Genomic DNA, 21,069 nt, shown 5'->3' on the forward strand with positions numbered 1-21,069 from the left:
ATAAGCAGCTGCAAAATGTGTAAGCGACCAATAAAATTATTTGAAATACAATTATCTATAATCACATGAAATAAGAGAAAAGACAAACTACTTTAATTCTAGAGAACTTTATTTCGAATTCAAGCCAAAGTGACAAATTAAAAAGCTAACTTTCTATAAGGGGTAGGGGAAACCAGGGAGAAGCAATACAGAAAAGCCACACCAATCACTGTTCACACAAACACATTTTCAGATTTGTTTTTATTGGATATTCCGCATTACCAAGCAAAATAGCATTTCCCCCCCCTCAAACTTCTGCAACAAAAAAAAAAGTCAAAAGATATCCAACTGAAAGCGATTAGAAAACAGGATCACAGAATTGTGTAGAAATGTTAGTTGCTAGCCATGTCGTGCCGTATGTACACAGCAGTGTAGAGATGGTTGAAAAATTATTCCTCCTTACCTTTTGTAAACTAACCACTGACTGCTTCTTTTGAAATTAATTTACTATTAAGGCTAATTCAGAAGCCAAATTAGTAATTCATTAATTCTCTCCATCAATTCCTTGCCTCAATGGCAACCAAAATCTATTTATATATACAGAAATTATTTTTTACCTGGGAGGAAAGGACAAACTCATTAAAGCGATCTTCTGGGATTCTTAAGTCCACCCCCTTTCATCAATATTACAACAAAAGAATACCAAAAATAGCTTTATTTATAAATTAAATCTTTTACATACATCTTTTCCCCAAAAGTACATATTTTTTGCAAAGGTAAAATGTTTAAGTTCAGGCAATCATCATTCATTCATTTACACAGCAAAAAAACACCTGACATTCACAGGCAGATTCCAAATACAAAAATGTATTCAAAGTTATGGCTGAGGGCCCCGCCTCAGAGGTGGTCAAATATAAAAAATACCTCTTCCTTACAAAACAAAGGGAGGAATGGAGGGAGAGCAGCCCATAAAAGAGGAAAAGAAAAAGCAGCATGGTTTTTCTTTGTTTTTTTTTAGGAAATTGCACTCGTTTCTCCCTCCATTTTCACCTGAACTTCATCCTTCACATTTTGAGCCTCACCGCCCGCCTCAGACAACGAAGCCTCCACTTCCTGTTTCACCGCAGCACAGCAAGAAGTGACCTCATCGTTCTCACGTTTTATGAACGCACCCAGCGGGTTCTCCATCAGCTTAATGGGGGACGGGGTGACGTCCAGGAACGAAGATGTCTGGCGGGAGAAGAGAGGCGATTGACAAGGAGGAAGAGAAATGATCAGTTAAAGCAGCATAGAAAGACTTGGAACACTTCATTTCACAGACCAAACTAAACAAACAGATCAAGTGACCAAGTGGTTACTTACATTGTTATAATCTTCAAAACATGAAGGATGATATGTCTGTGGAAAAAGATAAAGACAAAAACATAATATTTTATTAGTTTTTCCTTTACAAAGAGAACGATTTTGCTAACAGCAGGCTCACGCTACGAGTGATCTTTGTAGTGAACACCCACCTTCTCGTCGACTCTGATGGCATCTCTCAGGTGCCACTCCTCTTCCTCCTCCTCCCAGTACATCTCAAACTGCTCCTGGCAGATCTCACACGTCTACACACAGACAGTGGGGGAAAGAATGGAATCTTACAACATTCTGACAACGTGCAGTGTATACCATCAAAATGATATGGCAATATACAGGCTACAGCAACATGATACGAGAATGCCCCAGCTACTGAGGATAGAACCAGAAGACAGGGAACACTCTGCCACCGAAGCCATGGCACTGGACTTGTTCTACCTCCATAACACATACACACGAGTACAAAGGAACAGCATGCATGCCAAGAATGGAGGTTCAATCAACTTGAACTATAAGTTCATCTTCACGGTTGAAGCTTTAGTTGTTTTAACTTCTAGAATGGCAAAGACAGCAACAAAACAAAGATCCAATGAAATTTGAGCGGAGTATGGGTCAAGACTAGTACAAGCCAATGAAAACACAGTCAGTTGTAGCCCTAAGAGGCCCTGTGTGATATCTGGGATGTAACCATTAGTCCAAACAGTTGCGTTATGTGAAGAAAACAAGAGTTTATATAGTCCTGATTGGTCAACAAGCTTATTTGACACGTCAAATAGTGTTATCTGTATCTTTTTTGACACCAAAGACCCAAACAGCGTTCCATAGAAATCCTGGTTGAGAATGAAACTGAACGAAACAGCACAGCAAGTAAGTGAAAGAAATAGGTTTTGATTATGTTTTACTGGTAATGGGAACATACATAAATGCCAACAAAATAACTTTTTGGTCAGTGTGGTGTGTGGGTAACCTTTATTTAACTAGGCAAGTCAGTTAAGAACAAGTTCTTATTATTATACAATGACCGCCTACCCCGGACGACACTGGGCCAATTGCGCGCCGCCCTCTGGGTCTCCAAATCACAGCCGGATGTGATACAGCCTGGATTCGAACCAGGGACTGTAGTGGCGCCTCTTGCACTGAGATGCAGTGCCTGAGACCCCTGCGTCCATGTGTGTGTGTTAACTATTTACTGTACTAGAATGCTTAAAAGGTCCCTAAAATGTTAAATATTGGTTATCGGTATCGTTTTTTTTTGTCAAGGAAAATATTGGATAACGTATTGGCCAAAAATGCATCACTAGATGAAAAGTGTATAGAATCGACCATACAGCCATGCAATCTCCATAGACAAAAATTGGCAGTATAATGGCCTTACTGAAGAGCTCAGTGACTTAACATGGCATCCAACAAGTAAGTTCATCAAATTTCTGCCCTGCTAGAGCTGCCCCGGTCAATTGTAAGTACTGTTATTGTGAAATGGAAACGTCTAGGAGCAACAACGGCTCAGCCGCAAAGTGGTAGGCACACAAGCTCACAGAATGGGACCGCCGAGTGCTGAAGCACGTAGGAGGAATAATGGTCTGGGGCCGTTTTTCATGGTTCGGGCTAGGCCCATTAGTTCCAGGAAATCTTAACGCTACAGCATACAATGACATTCTAGGTGATTCTGTGCTTCCAACTTTGTGGCAACAGTTTGGGGAAGGCCCTTTCCTGTTTTAGCATGGCAATGCCCCCGTGCATTAAGCGAGTTCCATACAGAAATGGTTTGTCGAGATCGGTGTGGAAGAACTTGACTGGCCTGCACAGAGCCCTTCCCTCAACCCCATCGATCACCTTTGGGATGAATTGGAACGCTGACTGCAAGCCAGGCCTAAATCACTGAATGGAAGCAAGTACCTGCAGCAATGTTCCAACATCTAGTGGAAAGCCTTCCCAGAAGAGTGGAAGCTGTTATAGTTATAGCACTAACTTCAGTACGGCTGCTAGAATCCTGACTAGAACCCAAAAATGTTATCATATTACTCCAGTGCTAGACTCCTGGCTTCCTGTTAAGGCAAGGGCTGATTTCAAGGTTTTACTGCTAACCTACAAAGCATTACATGGGCTTGCTCCTACCTATCTTTCCGATTTGGTCCTGCCGTACATACCTACACGTACGCTACGGTCACAAGACGCAGGCCTCCTAATTGTCCCTAGAATTTCTAAGCAAACAGCTGGAGGCAGGGCTTTCTCCTATAGAGCTCCATTTTTATGGAATGGTCTGCCTACCCATGTGAGAAACGCAGACTCTCTCAACTTTTAAGTCTTTACTGAAGACTCATCTCATCAGTGCGTCATATGATTGAGTGTAGTCTGGCCCAGGAGTGTGAAGGTGAACGGAAAGGCTCTGGAGCAACGAACCGCTCTTGCTGTCTCTGCCTGGCCGGTTCCCCTCTCTCCACTGGGATTCTCTGCCTCTAACCCTATTACAGGGGCTGAGTCACTGGCTTACTGGTGCACTTTCATGCCGTCCCTAGGAGGGGTGCGTCACTTGAGTGGGTTGAGTCACTGACGTGATCTTCCTGTCTGGGTTGGCGCCCCCCCTTGGGTTGTGCCGTGGTGGAGATCTTTGTGGGCTATACTCGGCCTTGTCTCAGGATGGTAAGTTGGTGGTTGAAGATATCCCTAAAGTGGGTGGGGTTATATCCTTCCTGTTTGGCCCTGTCCGGGGGTATCATCGGATGGGGCCACAGTGTCTCCTGACTCCTCCTGTCTCAGCCTCCAGTATTTATGCTGCAGTAGTTTATGTGTCGGGGGGCTAGGGTTAGTTTGTTATATCTGGAGTACTTCTCCTGTCTTATCCGGTGTCCTGTGTGAATTTAAGTATGCTCTCTAATTCTCTCTTTCCCTCTTTCTCTCTCTCGGAGGACCTGAGCCCTAGGACCATGCCTCAGTACTACCTGGCACGATGACTCCTTGCTGTCCCCAGTCCACCTGGCCGTGCTGCTGCTCCAGTTTCAACTGTTCTGCCTGCGGCTATGGAACCCTGACCTGTTCACCGGACGTGCTACCTGTCCCAGACAGTTTTCAACTCTCTAGAGACAGCAGGAGCGGTAGAGATACTCTGAATGATCGGCTATGAAAAGCCAACTGACATTTACTCCCGAGGTGCTGACTTGCTGCACCGTCAACAACTACTGTGATTATTATTATTTGACCATGCTGGTCATTTATGAACATTTGAACATCTTGGCCATGTTCTGTTATAATCTCCACCCGGCACAGCCAGAAGAGGACTGGCCACCCCTCATAGCCTTGTTCCTCTCTAGGTTTCCTCCTAGGTTTTGGCCTTTCTAGGGAGTTTTTCCTAGCCACCGTGCTTCTACACCTGCATTGCTTGCTGTTTGGGGTTTTAGGCTGGGTTTCTGTACAGCACTTTGAGATATCAGCTGATGTAAGGGCTATAAAAAATAAATTTGATATAGCAGCAAAGAGGGGACCAACTCCATATTAATGCCCATGATTTTGGAACGAGATGTTCGACAAGCAGGTGTCCATATACACTACATGACCAGAAGTATGTTGCTACCCACCTCATCCACCACATCTGCAGCTGCTTTAACACTCTGGAACTCTTTCTCCTTGGCGGCCTCCTGGGTCTTCTGCACTACCTCCTCATTCACCTTCTCAAAGAACAGGCTCTTGGCCCGCTCCTCCAGGTCCGCTATCTCCTCAAACTCTATCCAGTCCTGAGGACGGGGAAGAGACAGATGATGGGCAAGGGTTAGAAAGACTGATAAAACATGATCAGCTTTTTATTACAAGGCGATAACTAATCATTCTCATTGTAAAAAAGTGAGTGTGAGTGGGTATTGTTCATATTGGGGTAGAAGGTAATGGTTTTACAATGAGGTAGTTCTAGCTGTGGTGGCTCAGACACAAGGTGAGAGTGTGTGCGTGTTCATCTCTCTTACCGTGAGGCTGTAGTACCAGCGGCGGTGGGTGACCTTCTTGCTGATGTCTTTCTCAGAACGGTTCAGCCGGTAGTGCCAGTCCAGGTGGTCAGCATAGACGTCTGTCTGAGAGGCGGTGAAACGCATGCCGCAGGAGTAACACTGGATCCCTGTGTACAGCTTAGTCACCACGCTGTCATACCGCCTGGGGAAATGGACAAACAGAACCAGTGGTTAATAGTCATACATTTTACATATAAAGACAAATACATTACCATTTTATGAACACATGTGGACCATACATTTTATTTATCTTACTCAGAGGATCACTGGACAAAGCACAACTAGAGAATTCTCATGCATAAATAACTAGAGTGAAGCATTCATTGATGTCAATGGTAGATTGACATCTTCATAATCAGACCAGCATGGTGCATTTCAGCAAACGTACTGTTTCATGTCTTCAATGACGAAGCCGGTGAGGTCTGGGACATTCTCATCCTCCTCCTGCTCTTCCTCTTCCTCCTCTTCTACCATGGGAGGGGTCGGTTGGGTGGCGGCTGACTCTGTACCGCTGGGTGCTGCAGCAGTGTCTGTACTCTGAGCTGGTTTGATGCCTCCGGTAGAGATGATGCCGGTGGAAATGAGCTTGGACAGCAGGTCGTTTACATCTACCTGCCCAAAGTGACTCTCTGGAAGAGGGAACTGGGGAGCTGGGGAAGAATGACAAACCAGAAATCAACTGACATCAAGCAATTACCAAACACTTGTATTGTGTGTTTTTCCCCCCTCTTTACTTTATTTTCATTTAATATTTTAGATCTGTTGCATTGAGAGGAGTGTTTTCAAGTAAGCAGTTAATTGTACTGCGTACACTACGCTGTACATGACAAACTTGATTTGATCCTTACCCAGTGATGGATTTACAGCAATAGGTACTCATACTGGGCATGCGATTCAACTGATCTCAGAAGGCCAGTTTCACAAACCCAGATTAAGCACTCCTGGACTAAAATGCTTTTTTCATTGAGAATGTCCCATGTTTTTTTTWTTTTTTTAAAGTCATCCAGATCTCACAGATTTCTAAATCAACTAATCAAGATGAATCACTTCAAAAGGCGGAGGATGAAAGACTATCACGATACCAAATGCTGTAACATGAAATAAAGAGCCCTTTATCAAACAACAACATTGAGAACAGAAAGTAGATCTGGGTGAAATAAAAAGTGAACATGATCTTACCAGGCTGGTTGAAAGGCACTGTGCTGGGAGGGATGAAGGGCTGGCCAAGGTTAGAAAGCATGTTCATCTGGAACAAGGACAAAACAGACATTTAGCCTTCAACTGACCTAAATAGCTTGTATCCAGTCCTCTCCCTCCCGAGCACATCGGGCGTTTGAGTTAAATATAAGATGTTCGTTTGGCATTAGGATATCAGGGCCTGCTTAGAGAAAATAATTGTAAGCAAAGCCTCAGTAGAGTAAGGACTTCGGTCGCGTTCCATATTATGAAGTTTAAGAGATTCAAGATTGCAGAGGTGAAAACTATAGTTGAAGGTTCAGCTGGGAGGAACACTCTCCATCCAATGAATTGTTCTGTTCATTATATGAATGGCTCCACCCCAGTGTGACTCTTTAATTTTTATGAAGTGCTTCACCAAGCTACATTTCACCGTAAAGAGAACCCACTGTGGGTGATAACACAGAATGAGCCAAAATATTTTGTTCTATATCAGCTGGGGGGGTGAAGCCTCATCCAATTAATTGTTCTACTCATTTATGAACTGAATGGGAGCGAATGACCTTTAGTGCATCAGTGTTTCACCATTTTGTTTATTTCTATAAACTAGGGCACCAGTGAGGATTTCTTTCACTGGACAACTTGTTACAGCTGTTGATAAGTCATTGATAAAAATGCTTAGATCCCCCCCCCCCCCCCCATTACATTAAGATACAAGGGGGATCTTAGCTATGTATAATTAACCCTTTATCAAGGTTGGCGTCTTGGCGGATTTATCCAAAATTCTGTGACATAAAACATTACTTTTGTGTCTGTGGATGAATGGCAGTGTAAGTTGCTATACCATATATTAAGCACTAAGTTAAATTAGACCTCGAACTTGAACCCTGTAAGAATCCTGGATCTAGCTGTCAGACACTTTTTAGTATAGAGATCTCAGAAATGCAGTGTAACATTCCATGTCTTATGTTGTTACGGGGTGAAAACTGTTTTTCTTCATGTGTACACAAATCCAAAATAATGTATGCATTGCAAAACCGAAGGCTTCTAACCAAAAGTTACCTTGCCTTGATACTTAAAACCTAAATAGATGTGATCATTGTTGGATGCACATTTGGCGTCCAGCGGATTTTTTTTATTTAACCTTTATTTAACTAGGCAAGTAAGTTAAGAACAAATTCTTATTTACAATGACCACCTACCAGAACCCGGGTGATGCTGTGCCAATTGTGCGCCGCTTTATGGGACTCCCAATCACGGCCGGTTGTGACACAGCCTGGGAACGAACCAGGGTCTGTCGTAATGCAGTGCCTTAGACCGATGCACCACTCGGGAGATTAATTAAATCGTGATAATCTGATCCAAGGAAGGAATGTTCCGAATGATAGTCAAGTGACAAATAATGCATGGAATGCAACAGCTGAAGTGCCGAAGAAGAAGAAAAAAAGTGTTTGTGAGGAATGTCCAGAATATTTTAGTCTCATTTGTTACACCGGTGAAGATAATTGTGACTGGATCCACATTGGATAAAACATCCCTAGCGAATTGATGTTGATCATCTGTTGTAGTCTGCTTGATTTACAGCAGGCCGTCAGATTTAACAGAAAAAGTAACGAGTTCATGTTTTCATGCCTCGGATTGGACAATTGTGTAGAATAGACTACTGAGCAACACCCAACGCTATTCCAACAAATTATTCTGGATATAAAAATAAAAAAAACATAGCCTAGTGGGCTTATTCAAAATATGATCAGGTAATGCAATAACATGACAAATATATTTAGCTTCCCATGTTAGACCTGCAATTTAAAGAAATATAAGGGGCTTGCTAAGCTACAGGACTGTTTTGCTAGCACAGACTGGAATATGTTCCAGGATTCTTCCGATGGCATTGAGGAGTACACCACATCAGTCACTGGCTTCATCAATAAATGTATCGATGACGTCGTCCCCACAGTGACTGCACGTACATACCCCAACTAGAAGCCATGGATTACAGGCAATATCCCACACTGAACTAAAGGGTAGAGCAGCCGTTTCCAAGGAGTGGGACTCTAACCCGGAAGCTTATAAGGAATCCCGCTATGCCCTGCGACGAACCATCAAACAGGCAATAATGTCAATACAGGACTAAGATCGAATCATACTACACCGGCTCCGACACTCGTCGGATGAAGCAGGACTTAAACTATTGAACTACAATGGGAAGCGCAGCCGAGAGCTGCCCAGTGACACAAGCCTACCAGATGAGCTAAATTACTTCTATGCTCGCTTCGAGGCAAGTAACACTGAAACATGCATGAGAGCATGAGCTGTTCCAAACGACAGTGCAATTCCGCTCTCCGCAGTCGATGTGAATAAGAACTTTAAATAGGTCAACATTCACAAAGCCGCAGGACTCATAGCACTCATGTCTGTAGCCATGAAGCGCTTTGAAAGGCTGGTCATGGCTCACATCAACACCATTATCCCAGAAACACTAGACCCACTCCAATTTGCATACCGCCCCAACAGATCCATATGACGCAATCTCTGTTGCACTCCACACTTCCCTTTCACACCTGGACAAAAGGAACACCTATGTGAGAATGCTATTCATTGACTACAGCTCAGCATTCAACAACATAATGCCCTCAAAAGCTCATCACTAAGCTAAGGACCCTGGGACTAAACACCTCCCTCTGCAACTGGATCCTGGACTTCCTGACAGACCGCCCCCAGGTGGTAAGGGTAGNTTCCTGACAGACCGCCCCCAGGTGGTAAGGGTAGGTAACAACACATCCGCCACGCTGATCCTCAACACGAGGGCCCCTCGGGTGCGTGCCCAGTCCTCTCCTGTACTCCCTGTTCACTCATGACTGCACGGCCAGGCACGACTCCAACACCATCATTAAGTTTGCAGATGACAACAGTTCTACAGCTGCACCATTGAGAGCAAGCTAACGGGTTGCATCACTGCCTGGTATGGCAACTGCATGGCCTCCGACCGCAAGGCACTACAGAGGGTAGTGCATACAGCCGAATACATCACCGGGGCCAAGCTTCCTGTCATCCAGGACCTCTATACCAGACGGTGTCAGAGGAAGGCCCTAAAAATTGTCAAAGACTCTAGCCACCCTGGTCATAGACTGTTCTCTCTGCTACCACACAGCAAGTGGTACCGGAGGGACAAGTCTAGGTCCAAGAGGCTTCTAAACAGCTTCTACCCCCAAGCCATAAGACTACTGAACATCTAATCAAATGGCTACCCAGACTATTTGCATTGCACGCCCCCACCCTTTTACGCTCCTGCTACTCGGTTTATTATCTATGCATAGGCACTTAAATACTCCACCTACATGTACATATTACCTCAATTACCTAGACTAACCGGTGCCCCCGCACATTGACTCTGTACTGGTATCCCCTGTATATAGCCTCCCTATTGTTATTTTACCGCTGCTCTTTAATATTTTTTGTTACCTTTATTTCTTATTTTTTGGGGTTCTTTTTTCTTAACTGCATTGTTGGTTAAGGGCTTGTAAGTAAGCATTTCACTGTAAGGTTGACACCTGTTGTAGTCGGCGCATGTGACAAATTAAATTTGACTTGAAGTAGCTCAGAAATTAAAGTACTGGAATAGGCCTACCTACCTTTCATTTCCTCAATTTGGTGCTTTATAGTAATTATTGTAGTCAATTGATGTACTCTTACTCCCTTATAACTATCTGTGATTTCATTTTTTATCCGTTTTTGTGACAGATGTGTCCACTTTCGTTTGTTTCCCGCTAAAGGGTGCTGCGCTACTCTGCTGCAGTAAATCCATGTGCGCTTATTATGAGGATGACATTCAATGTTGCATCCAATCTATTTAACCAGGCAATGTGCACATTATTCTCACATATTTTACAATGTAATAATTATAATATCAATGCATTGGCAAGCCCTAAACATTTATTCTTAAAATGGTAATGGCCTACTGACACTTTCTGCATGCTTTTGAGGGGGGGAGGGGTTCTATATTAGGCCTAGATATGTACAATTCTATAAATTATACAATTGTATAACATTGAGGTCCTTAAATTACAATTGTGCTTTAACCTCTTATGGCTCAAAAATGAGCAGTAAGTATAAGCAGTGGAAAGAGGTGGCCATTTCAAACGGCCTCGTACTCAATTCTTGCTCGTACAATATGCATATTATTTATTACCTTTGGATAGAAAACACCTTCTAGTTTCTAAAACAGGTTTAATTATTTCTCTAAGTGAAACATAACTCTTTTTACAGCCCATTTTCTGTAAAAAGTGACTTTTCCAAGAAGCTATGTCTCTCTTCAAGATACTCTCTATAAAAGGCCTTGGCACTTAGGACTGTACAAACACGTTACACATCTTCCCCTGGTTGTCATGCGGAAGTGAGAGAAAAAATGACTTGATTATCTCTGTCAGGGACTGAACAGAACCTCTTTGAGTGATAAGTGCGCACTTTATATTTTTTTCTGGGCGCGAAGTAGGAACTGGACTCCGCTCCTGGAAAACACTCGTTATAGGTGAATATGACCTCCAGCTTCGATTTTCTTTGATACATGTCACAATCTCATCCTAAAGTATGTTTTTTGAATATACTTTAATTATATTATTGAAATTTATTCTGGACTTTAGACGTGATGCGACGCAAGAATTTCTGTCTAGAGACGGAGAGGTTAGCAGGGCATGGCCAGTGTGCCATGCTAATTCAACAGGGAATCGTTCGTTCTAGGTCCAAATGAAACGGTTCTGAACAAAGGACCCTTTGGAGAAATTCTGATGGAAAATCAACAAAGATAAGGACCCAATTTGGATGCTTTTTCATATATCTGTCGAACTGTGCTATCGCCTAGCGTTTGACTAGAATCAATGCTGCTGTGTGTTAGCTATTGTAGTAAGCTAATATAACGATATAATTGTGTTTTCGCTGTAAACACTTCAGAAATGAAATATTGTCTGTATTCACAAGATCTTTCTCTTTCATTAGCTATCCACATATATTTTTCTGAAATCTTTTCTGATGTGAAATTAGTAGTTGGACGTTTGGTGTCTGTTTTCTCTGGCTACTGCCGTGCGATTTCTGACTGTAGCTATGATGGTGGCTAAGATGGTAGCAGTAATGTAAAACTGATTTATAGCTAAAATATTCAACTTTTTCGAACAAAACATAGATTTATTGTGTAACATGTTATAGGACTGTCATCTGAGGGAGTTTTTTCTWGGTTATTTAGGTTAGTTCTAGGTTAGTTAGGTTGGCTTTGCATGCTAGCTGCATGCTAGCTGCATGCTACCGGTGCTGTGAAAAATATCTGTCTCTCTTTTTGTATTTGGTGGTGAGCTAACATGAATATGTGGTGTTTTCGCTGTAAAACATTTAAAGAATCTGAAATATTGTCTGTATTCACAAGATCTTTCTCTTTCATTAGCTATCCACCATATATTTTTCTGAAATCTTTTCTGATGTGAAATTAGTAGTTGACGTTGGTGTCTGTTTTCTCTGGCTACTCCCGTGCGATTTCTTACTGTAGCTATGATGGTAGCAGTAATGTAAAACTGATTTATAGCTAAAATATGCATTTTTTTTGAACAAAACATAGATTTATTGTGTAACATGTTATAGGACTGTCATCTGAGGTAGTTTTTTCTAGGTTATTTAGGTTGGTTTTAGGTTAGTTAGGTTGGCTTGTGCATGCTACTTCATCCTACTTGTGCTGTGAAAAATGTCTGTCCTCTTTTTTATTTGGTGGTGAGCTAACATAAATATATGTGGTGTTTTCTCTGTAAAACATTTAAAAAATCGGACATGTTGGCTGGATTGACAAGATGTTTATCTTTCAAATGCTGTATTGGACTTGTTAATGTGTGAAAGTTAAATATTTGACAAAAATAGATTTTGAATTTCGCGCCCTGCACTTGCAGTGGCTGTTGTCATATTAATCCCGACGTCGGGATTGCAGCCTGAAGAAGTTAAGCAGGGTTCATACAGACACTGGCAAGTCAAATTCAAGGATGCATAATCCTATCTTGTTGTATAAGTGGAGTAATAAGCTAATGTTTCAAACTAAAATTTGTATCCCAATGTAACACATTGGCCCCATTATTTATAGAACGACCCATAAGCAGGATAGTTAAAGTGTATGTATGTGATGGCGTAAATGTGAATGTATGATTGAATGTGGTTTAGGTTAGAGCAGTGCGTTGCGATATATAATAACATACAAATCATTAAAATCCAGACGGAAGATATTTACACACTATAGTGACAGAGTAGCATTAGTGCATAAAATTGTGTATTTTTATTTAAAATGTATGTAGCTATGTCCTTGAGTTATTGTCTATTGATGTTTTGTATCATTCATGCTTTTTGAGGATCCCTCCAGGAAGAGTAGCTGCTGTGTTAATAATAACATAATAAATAAAATAAAATACTAACCACACAAAGACAAATGATACACACATACGTGCACGTACAAACACAAATATGAAACCTTCTCAATTGATGAAATCATTAAAGTCTAATGTACTTTTCGACCTTTCTGATAATCACTATGTGGTGTACGTCCCAAATAGCACTGTATTCCCTGGTCAAAAGTGGTGCAATAAATAGGGAATAGAGTGCCACTTGGGATGTCATAAATCCCCTATGTCATAAATCAAGAAGAGGTTCTCACCGGCTGCTGCATGTTCCCTGCCGGTGGCAGAGGCACACCAGGGGTGTAGAACGGAGGTCTGACGTAGGAGTTGTTGAACCCAGCCTGGGACACAGGGACGGGAGACACCGTGAAGTTAGCCCCCTGTTGGCCCACCACGTTCTGTTGCACTGGGAACGTCTGGAACTGCTGGGGGCCTCCGGGGTTGACTGGGTCGTACATGGGTGTCCCTAGTGGCCGAAGTGGGGGCTGCAGGTTGGGAGTGGCGTGGTACCTGGGAGACACCTGCTGGCCGGAGGGGCAGTCAAAGCGTGGGGGCATGCCCTGGGGGGGCAGAGAGGGCAGGGGGTCATAGCGCATGGGGCCAGGCTGGCCCATTGGGGTGGAGGGGTTCACTGGGCCATCGAAACACATCGGGCCTGGCTGGTTGGGAGCGCCGTCGAATCTCATGGGGCCTTGCTGGAACCGCATTAGTCCTTCGAACCTTCCAGGGCCGGGCTGCATGTGGGAGTTGTTGAAGTTCATTGGACCGTCGAAGCGGTTGGACTGCATGGGGCCGTCGAAACGCATTGGCCCAGGCCCCTGTCCTTCAAATCTACCGTCATATCGCCCCGATGGTCTACCTTGCTGCGGCAGTGGCGGGCCGCCGTCAAACCTTCCCCCAATGCCTTGTGGGTCCCCTCTCATTGGAACGTGAGGCATGGAGGGGCCGTCGTATCTTCCTGGTCCGTCAAACTTCTCTGGTACTTTATGTAGCGGGGGGCCATCGAACCTGCCGGGGCCCTGAGGGTAGGGCCCATCATACCTTGATGGGCCGTGTGAGGAGCACCCTGGTCCATCGTACCTACCGGGCCCCTGGACGCCCTCGTAACGGCCCCCAGGGTGAGGCCTGCCAGGCTGACCTATGTGACCAGGCCCATCGTACCCAGACTGAGTGCCCTTGTGGGGTCCATCATAGCGTGGCGAAGGTGGTCCTCCTTTGGGACCACCGTCGTATCTCTGGGGCCCATCTGCGGTGTGAGGAGGGGTGTGTCCTGGAGACTCACTGTGTTTGCTGCGTACTGAGGAGAGCGCAGGCCCGCGGGGGGGACCTCCTGGGTGGTGGGTTCTGGGTAGAGGGGGGGTGTCTAGGGGCCCTTCTTCACACGAGTGCTCGCTATTGGGGCTCTCAAAGCGCGGGACAGGGCTCATCTCTGCCGCATCCATCTGCTGTAACGGGGACAGGCGCTCCCGCTCGTATGCTGGTACTGGTAAAGGAACCGGGGACTTCCTAATGGGGCCGTCCAGTGCCAGGCTGACTGAGTTCTGGAGCACGGGYCCGCTGGGGGGTTTGCGGTCGTGTTTGCGAGGGTCGTCGTAACGGGGGTACGTAGGTTTGACAGAGTGGTCTTCAGACAGCGGACCTCCTCCGTACCGCCTGGGAGGGGCATTGTAGCCGCTCTTAGGCTCCTCCCTCTCATCATACGGTGGTCTGTGATTGGGCAGCCGCTCACTGAGGGGAGAGTTTCGCTCTCTTTCACCAGCTAAGAAATAAAAACAATTACTAAATGAGAACAGGAACCATTTATCATCGGATAGTAATAAAACTAAGTCATAAAGCACTGCATTTACAGACATACTTCTGATTCATAATATATTCCCTTGGCTTGGGTGTCCAACCATGTGTGCGTATAACAAAATGTATCGATAAAATAGTCCCATCATTAGACATGAAACTCCACTTGCCTTTGAGTCTGTCAGTGGCGGTGGACTCCCTGGGGTCTTGTATCCTCCTGAAGCGTAGCCCTGGCAGAGACTTGAGCCTGGGGAACTCGTTGCCGTGGCTGTACTCCTGGATGATGGCTGCTGGGGTGGGCTGCTCCTCCTCTACCTCCTTCAGCCTGTCCTTAGGAAGCCTGGTGAACTTCATCCCTGAAGGAAGGGCGTTAGTCTCCCTGTTAACCTCAGTCTTGGCACCCCCAGGGCCCTCCCCGGGCCTCCCCAGCACCCCCTCTCCCTCCTCCTGGCTGTCCTCTCCGTCCCAGCCCTTCCCTCCTTGCTCCTGCTGCCACAGCACCTGGGTCCTCCTCAGCTTGGACTTGTGTTCATAGTAGGTAAGCTCCGCGTCGGACAAGTCCGCCCCAGAGGACACTCCCCCTGTGGGTGTGGCCAGCAGGGGCTTCTTCCTGGTTGGTGGGAGGTGGTGTGGGTGGGCATGTCCGTGGCCATCCTCACTGGAGCCCTCCCAGGAGTCTCCTCCTCGCTGCTTCTCTTCCTGGTACTGGAACAGTTGCTTGATCTGGTGAGCCACGTTCAGAAAGTCATCATGGCTGATCTCTCCGTTCTCCAGACGCTTACTGGCCTACAGGGAGAAAGGGAAGAAGAAGATTAAGTTATCTATTATCTAGTAGAAGAAGTTCACTTTGTCCCAATTTGATACAAATTTTGAGGTGTGCACACACAACAGCTAAGTTTCCTTTCCAGAAATGAGCGCATGTTGGCTCTTTCAAAGGCTATCGCCTGTATGGCTCATTATCAGGCAGGTGTACCATTTTAGCAATGAGCATTCTCCTGTAGCTTAATGGATGTAGTAGCATAGTGGCTTGGCTATAGATGGCTGAAGCATGGGGTTGGGTTGCCCATCTGCATTTGTTTAGGCTAACCCAATGGGCTAATCAATAACTAACTTCACAAATGAAGTATCAGAATTGTGGCTTCATACCAATGCCAGCTTAGTATAATAATACTCAATACCATAACAATGCCACAGTGAAAAAAATTACTTAACCTCTCTTGGGTAGGGAGCAGTATTTTGAATGAATGAGGTGCCCAATGTAAACTGCCTGTTACTCAGGCCCAGAAGCTAGATATGGTAGTATTGCATGGTAGTATTGGATAGAAAACACTAAAGTTTTCAAAACTGATAAAATAATGTCTGTGAGTATAACAGAACTGATATGACAGGCGAAAACCTGAGGAAAATCCATCCAGGAAGTGGGATATTTTTGATGTGGGTTCTTTTCTATTGAATGCCTATACAGATTGCAGTTCCTATGGCTTCCACTAGATGTCAACAGTCTTTAGACATTGTTTTATGCTTATACTCTGAAAAATGAGGAAGAATGAGACCATTCTTTCAGTGGACTCCTAGAATGAACCAGAGCTAGTTTGCGCGCATGACTGATTGCGCGCCGTTTGTTGTTTTTCCTTTCTATTGAAGACGCTATTGTCGGGTTGAAATATGATCAATTATTTAGACAATAGACAACCTGAGGATTAATTATAAACATCGTTTGACATGTTTCGACGAACTTTACCGGTACTATTAGGATGTATTCGTCTGCATGTATTGACCGCCTTCGAGCCAGTGGAAGAACAAAATGAGCCAACAACAGAGTTTTTGGCGACATAAAGAGGGACTTTATCGAACAAAACAAACATTTATTGCGTAACAGGGACTCGTGACTGCAACCATATGAAGCTCAAAGGTAAGTGATTAATTTTAATCGCCATTTCTGACATTTGTAATTCCTAAACTTGGTTGTAAAATGTTTGTATGCTTTTGTAAGCGGGGCGCTGTCCTCAGATAATCGCATGGTATGCTTTTGCCGTAAAGCCTTTTTGAAATCTGACACAGCGGCTGGATTAACAAGAAGTTAATCTTTAAGCCGATGTATAACACTAGTATTTTTATGAATGTTTAATTTGACTATTTCTGTATTTTGAATTTGGCGCTCTGCAATTTCACCGGATGTTGGCCAGGTGTGACGCTACCGTCCCACCTGCCCATAAGAAGTTACAGCATGGTTACTGTATAAAACATGTGGTCAACTCTCCATCTGGAGAGCTAGGTCACTGGGTGTGCAGGCTTTTAATCCAGCACTGCTTATTAAAACACACCCGAGTCAGCTTAACAAGGTCCTGTGGAGCAGTTGATTTGTAGAATCTGGTGTGAGAGTAGGGCTGGAGTCTACACCAGGGTTTCCTTTAGGAAATGTTGCCCTGGACAACATGACCTGAAAGATTTCAATATACCGGCCATGAGAGAAATGTACCGGACACATCTGCATTGGGTGTGTTACTCAGAGCATCCACCCACGCTGCTCAGAATGACACCAAAATCACACTTCTGGTGATTCATCTTAACAAAAAACATGGCAAACTGCAATTCGCAGGAAAAAGGGAAACACCATTATAAACAATGCACCTGATGCGGGCGGTATGACAGCGGTGAACACCCTATTTCTAAATTTGAGGTTACTCTAAAGATGCAACAACTAGGATGAAGGGTTGCTAATATGACTAGGATTATGCATTTGGCTTCTGGACAACGAAAGAAACGTCATGAGGAAGTGTCATTAGATAGCACGCATGGCAAAATGCCTAGCTGATTTGAGTTGCGGCTGTCAGTGAAAAGCATCTAAAATGTGTGAAGATAATGTGTCTTAAAAATAATTTAAAATGTTGAAAAGGGAAGGGGTTTGTGGCAAAGATAGCCTATAGGCGTCTCTCCAGAATGCATCCTCTCAGCTGTCTCKCGACAATTCTTGCGGGTTCATTGTTTCATGTGAATTGTTGGCTCTTGATCGTTTATTTAAAAAATATATATATATACATTTCCCTATTACATTTGTCACCAGTAGTAAATGTACCAGAACTGTTAATCCTTGTCATTTGGTTACATATATTTTTTCACTTAAATTAGGCCTACAGTCATTTACTGTTCTCATTCTCAGAGTGGAAACGTTGTTTGCAGAGTTCACAACCTTCTACACTTGAGAAACAAGTTTTGATTTATTTCAGAATAATTTACGAATTGTACATTTCTTCATGGTCTTGTTTGGAGTGCTCCATGTGAGCAATGAGCATGGGTTAGGTTTCTCTGTCTTGTTAATGTTGAGGGAGCATGCGCGCCTGAGCAAGCATAGAAGTAGCCTAGCTAGCCTGCTGCGCGCAATTCTAGGTTAGTGCCCATTTGGGATGTTTGATTTCTGACCGTCATGTTCACCACTAATAAGCTTCTCAGAAATGTTTTCTTCACCTCACACAGTAAGTCAACAAAATCAAAAAAATGTTTAACAGCCATTGCGAATGATAGCCTAATAGTTCCTCACAGTAGGTCTATTTGAAAAATCTTTCCAAAAATCTCCTCCTTGATAACCACCAAGTCCCTGTGTGAAGGAGTAAAATATAATCTAATGATCACATATATCCAATGGAACGGTCATAAAATACATCTTTCCCTTGCGCAAAAACAGATGTCTGTCCAGTGCTAAATGGCATGGGAAACTCTGGGACCAGAATAAGGCTAGTTAATAAATGTTGCACGCTCGCAAGAGACAGCTACAGGACAGATCCAGTTGACACAATGTTGCACTTCACTAGCCATATCTCAAGTCAAGACAGATAGAAAGGGAATCAAACAGGCAGAGTAGAGATAAATGTGATTGAAAGAAGTGGAATTTCTCAGTATATTTTCTGTATTATTTACTTGACGGCTTTATGTAGGCTACTTTTACTTAGTTGATAATGGAAGTTATAGGCCAACGGCTGCATTAGCCATCTGAGTTCCATGCGCTCATTTAGGCCATTCAGATGCCAATGGTCATGGTATATCAGTGTGTCCATATGGCAAAGACTGGTGCTCTCGCATTAGTGGAATTTTAACAAAGATTTATGATTAACCATTGACAATGATTTTGAAAAACAAAAATGTTATTGAAATGAAACTGTTCAATGAAAATCATAACTGACACGCAGATCGGTAGAAATGGTAAGATAATTTGTTTGCTTCCCCAAACTTGAAACTCAAGCGCTGCATATAAAGGTCTTTCTAAAATATTTGCCTGCACCTTTCTATGGTTGGATTTTCAAGCAAGGTAAGACATACCTCATAATATTTAGTAAAATATGTTTTCAAAATGCATACTGCCTCCAGCTCGCATTGTAAAGTGGTTGGTAACGCGCTAATAGCCTGCCTACCATTGTTTTTTCTCCCAGCCAATTAATCAGAAACCATTTCTTTATGGGCAAAAGCTAGCAATTACCAGCTAACGGAAACCCTGTTCTATATACCCAGTAGCTCTCTTAGAGGTAATATGCTATAAGAAGGGGGCAAATTACAGGCACTTCAATGCGGCCGGTGAGCCATTTTAAAAATGAACGTGTCTTTTTATTTCAATTGCGTTTTCTGCCCTAAAATGTACTTCTTCCATGCTATACAAAAACTCAGATAGATGGTCCTGTAGCCTTGCAGCTGCTGGTATTAGGCATACATTCAGACAGTCACTCACAGTCACTCGGTGCTTACGCTCTCAATTCGAATCTACGTTCACTGTCCATGCTAGACAACACTGACATGAAAAATTGGTGCGTCAAAAGAGAACAGTGGAATCAAAAATATTTTTCACTTATGTGGGACAGAAAGCAGTCTGATATGCCAAGAAAGTAAAACCGTTTTGAAGGAATACAACCCCAGTAAAAAAAATAACATTGCCAGCATGCTAATAACTACGCTAGCAATCTGTCCTCCAAGGAAAAGGCAAGCTAGGCCTCTGAACGTGCAAGCCCCAAAAAATATTTTTACCAAACTGTCCTCTACTCAAGAATCGGTAAATAAGGGAAGTTACATAGTGGCACATAAAATTGCAACGCAAAGAAAGCCTTTCACCGAAGAGGAGTTTGAGACTATGGTGGAGACTGCTAACATACTTTGTCCGGATAGTGGAGAAAATGTGCTTATCACACCGATCCATCACCGGCGTGTGTAAGTGATAGGCGAGGCGCTTACCTCAGAGCTAAAAAAGAAAACGGAGGGCTACAATCTTTTTTCTATCGCCCTGGATGAGAGAACTGACAAAGACACGGCTGAAGACACGGCTTTACATTTTTTTGTCAGAGGAATGAATGATAACTTTGAAATAACAGAGGAACTTCTTGCAATGGAATCGATGATTGGACAACCCAGAGGCTCAGACATACACAACAGTGTCTGCCTGCTTGGGGAAAAAAATTATACCGTGGAGCAAACAGATGGCTCCCTAAACCTAAAAAGACTACAAGACAAAGTATGTGAGAACTACAGCACTATCCAGTAATGCACTTGGACACTGGCCTTGCCCCCATTCATTTGACATTGAACACTTACTACAATGGCTCAGATTGTATGTTATTTGGCTGAGATTATTTGAGAACTGTTCAGTAAATCGGATTTCATCTATCTCCATTCATATCACGAAGCCAAACGTTTTAGCTATATGCCTGTTCCATAATATGCGGTCAAACAGGCTTTTCAATAGGAACTGAAATTATATAGTTTTTGCTCTTATTTGTGTCATTCAGATTGTACTTTAGTAATGGAGATGTTTTTTATTTTAAAAGTGCTGTTTCTATCACATATGCCTATTAATACACGTCTCCAGTCAAACCTTTTTTCACAAAAGTTTGCACTTTGAGTCTGATTGTACTTTCTAAGGGTAGAGATGGTACAGTGACAGAATGGTTCTGCAATCTTAGCAGCATGTGTACACCTACAGTACATTAGTAGTTGTGTCAAGGTGAACAAAGGCTTCAAATGTTTTGTCAAGTATATAGTATGTGACCATTCACGTGGTTTGAAAAGCTCAATGTGGCCCTTGAGCCAAAGAGTTTGGCCAACTCTGTGCTATAACATACATTAGCCTACAACCAAAAAGTCTAATAAAGTAATTCCCTCATTCAGGTATCAAATGGCTATACTTCAAAGCAAGGTAGTTAAGCGGGAGGGTTCTAGACAGACTTTTTTCCAGTGCCAAGTAAGACATGAAAGGTAGCCGTTTCATCTAACAGGTTCAGGGAATGCTGGATATTTTGATGTGCAACATGTCTAAATGGGATCCAGAACAATCAGATATTTTGGGCTCTTTAGAAATGATTTTGCTTGCATGC

General features: G+C 43.4%; 1 protein-coding gene and 1 non-coding gene across 3 annotated transcripts in view; both read right to left on the reverse strand.

Annotated features, from left to right (window-relative positions):
* Window positions 1–223: 223 nt before the first annotated feature.
* pcf11 (PCF11 cleavage and polyadenylation factor subunit) overlaps window positions 224–21,069 on the reverse strand; it is a 28,676-nt gene continuing 7,830 nt past the window's right edge. For both annotated transcript variants that reach the window (XM_023969155.2, XM_023969154.2), the window contains exons 7-15: window positions 14,890–15,505; window positions 13,186–14,687; window positions 6,513–6,579; window positions 5,722–5,983; window positions 5,292–5,475; window positions 4,911–5,066; window positions 1,494–1,586; window positions 1,342–1,377; window positions 224–1,209 (exon numbers count right to left, since the gene is read on the reverse strand). In XM_023969155.2, coding sequence (XP_023824923.1) covers window positions 994–1,209; window positions 1,342–1,377; window positions 1,494–1,586; window positions 4,911–5,066; window positions 5,292–5,475; window positions 5,722–5,983; window positions 6,513–6,579; window positions 13,186–14,687; window positions 14,890–15,505 — 3,132 coding nt within the window. In that variant the 3' untranslated portion in view covers window positions 224–993. The remainder of the gene's footprint in view (window positions 1,210–1,341; window positions 1,378–1,493; window positions 1,587–4,910; window positions 5,067–5,291; window positions 5,476–5,721; window positions 5,984–6,512; window positions 6,580–13,185; window positions 14,688–14,889; window positions 15,506–21,069) is intronic.
* Window positions 1,697–1,832, reverse strand: LOC111951220 (small nucleolar RNA SNORA57). Its single transcript, XR_002875580.1, has one exon. It is a non-coding gene; the product is annotated as a small nucleolar RNA SNORA57 (small nucleolar RNA).

Source organism: Salvelinus sp. IW2-2015, linkage group LG23 (genome assembly GCF_002910315.2).
Source record: "Salvelinus sp. IW2-2015 linkage group LG23, ASM291031v2, whole genome shotgun sequence".
NCBI lineage: Eukaryota > Metazoa > Chordata > Actinopteri > Salmoniformes > Salmonidae > Salvelinus > Salvelinus sp. IW2-2015.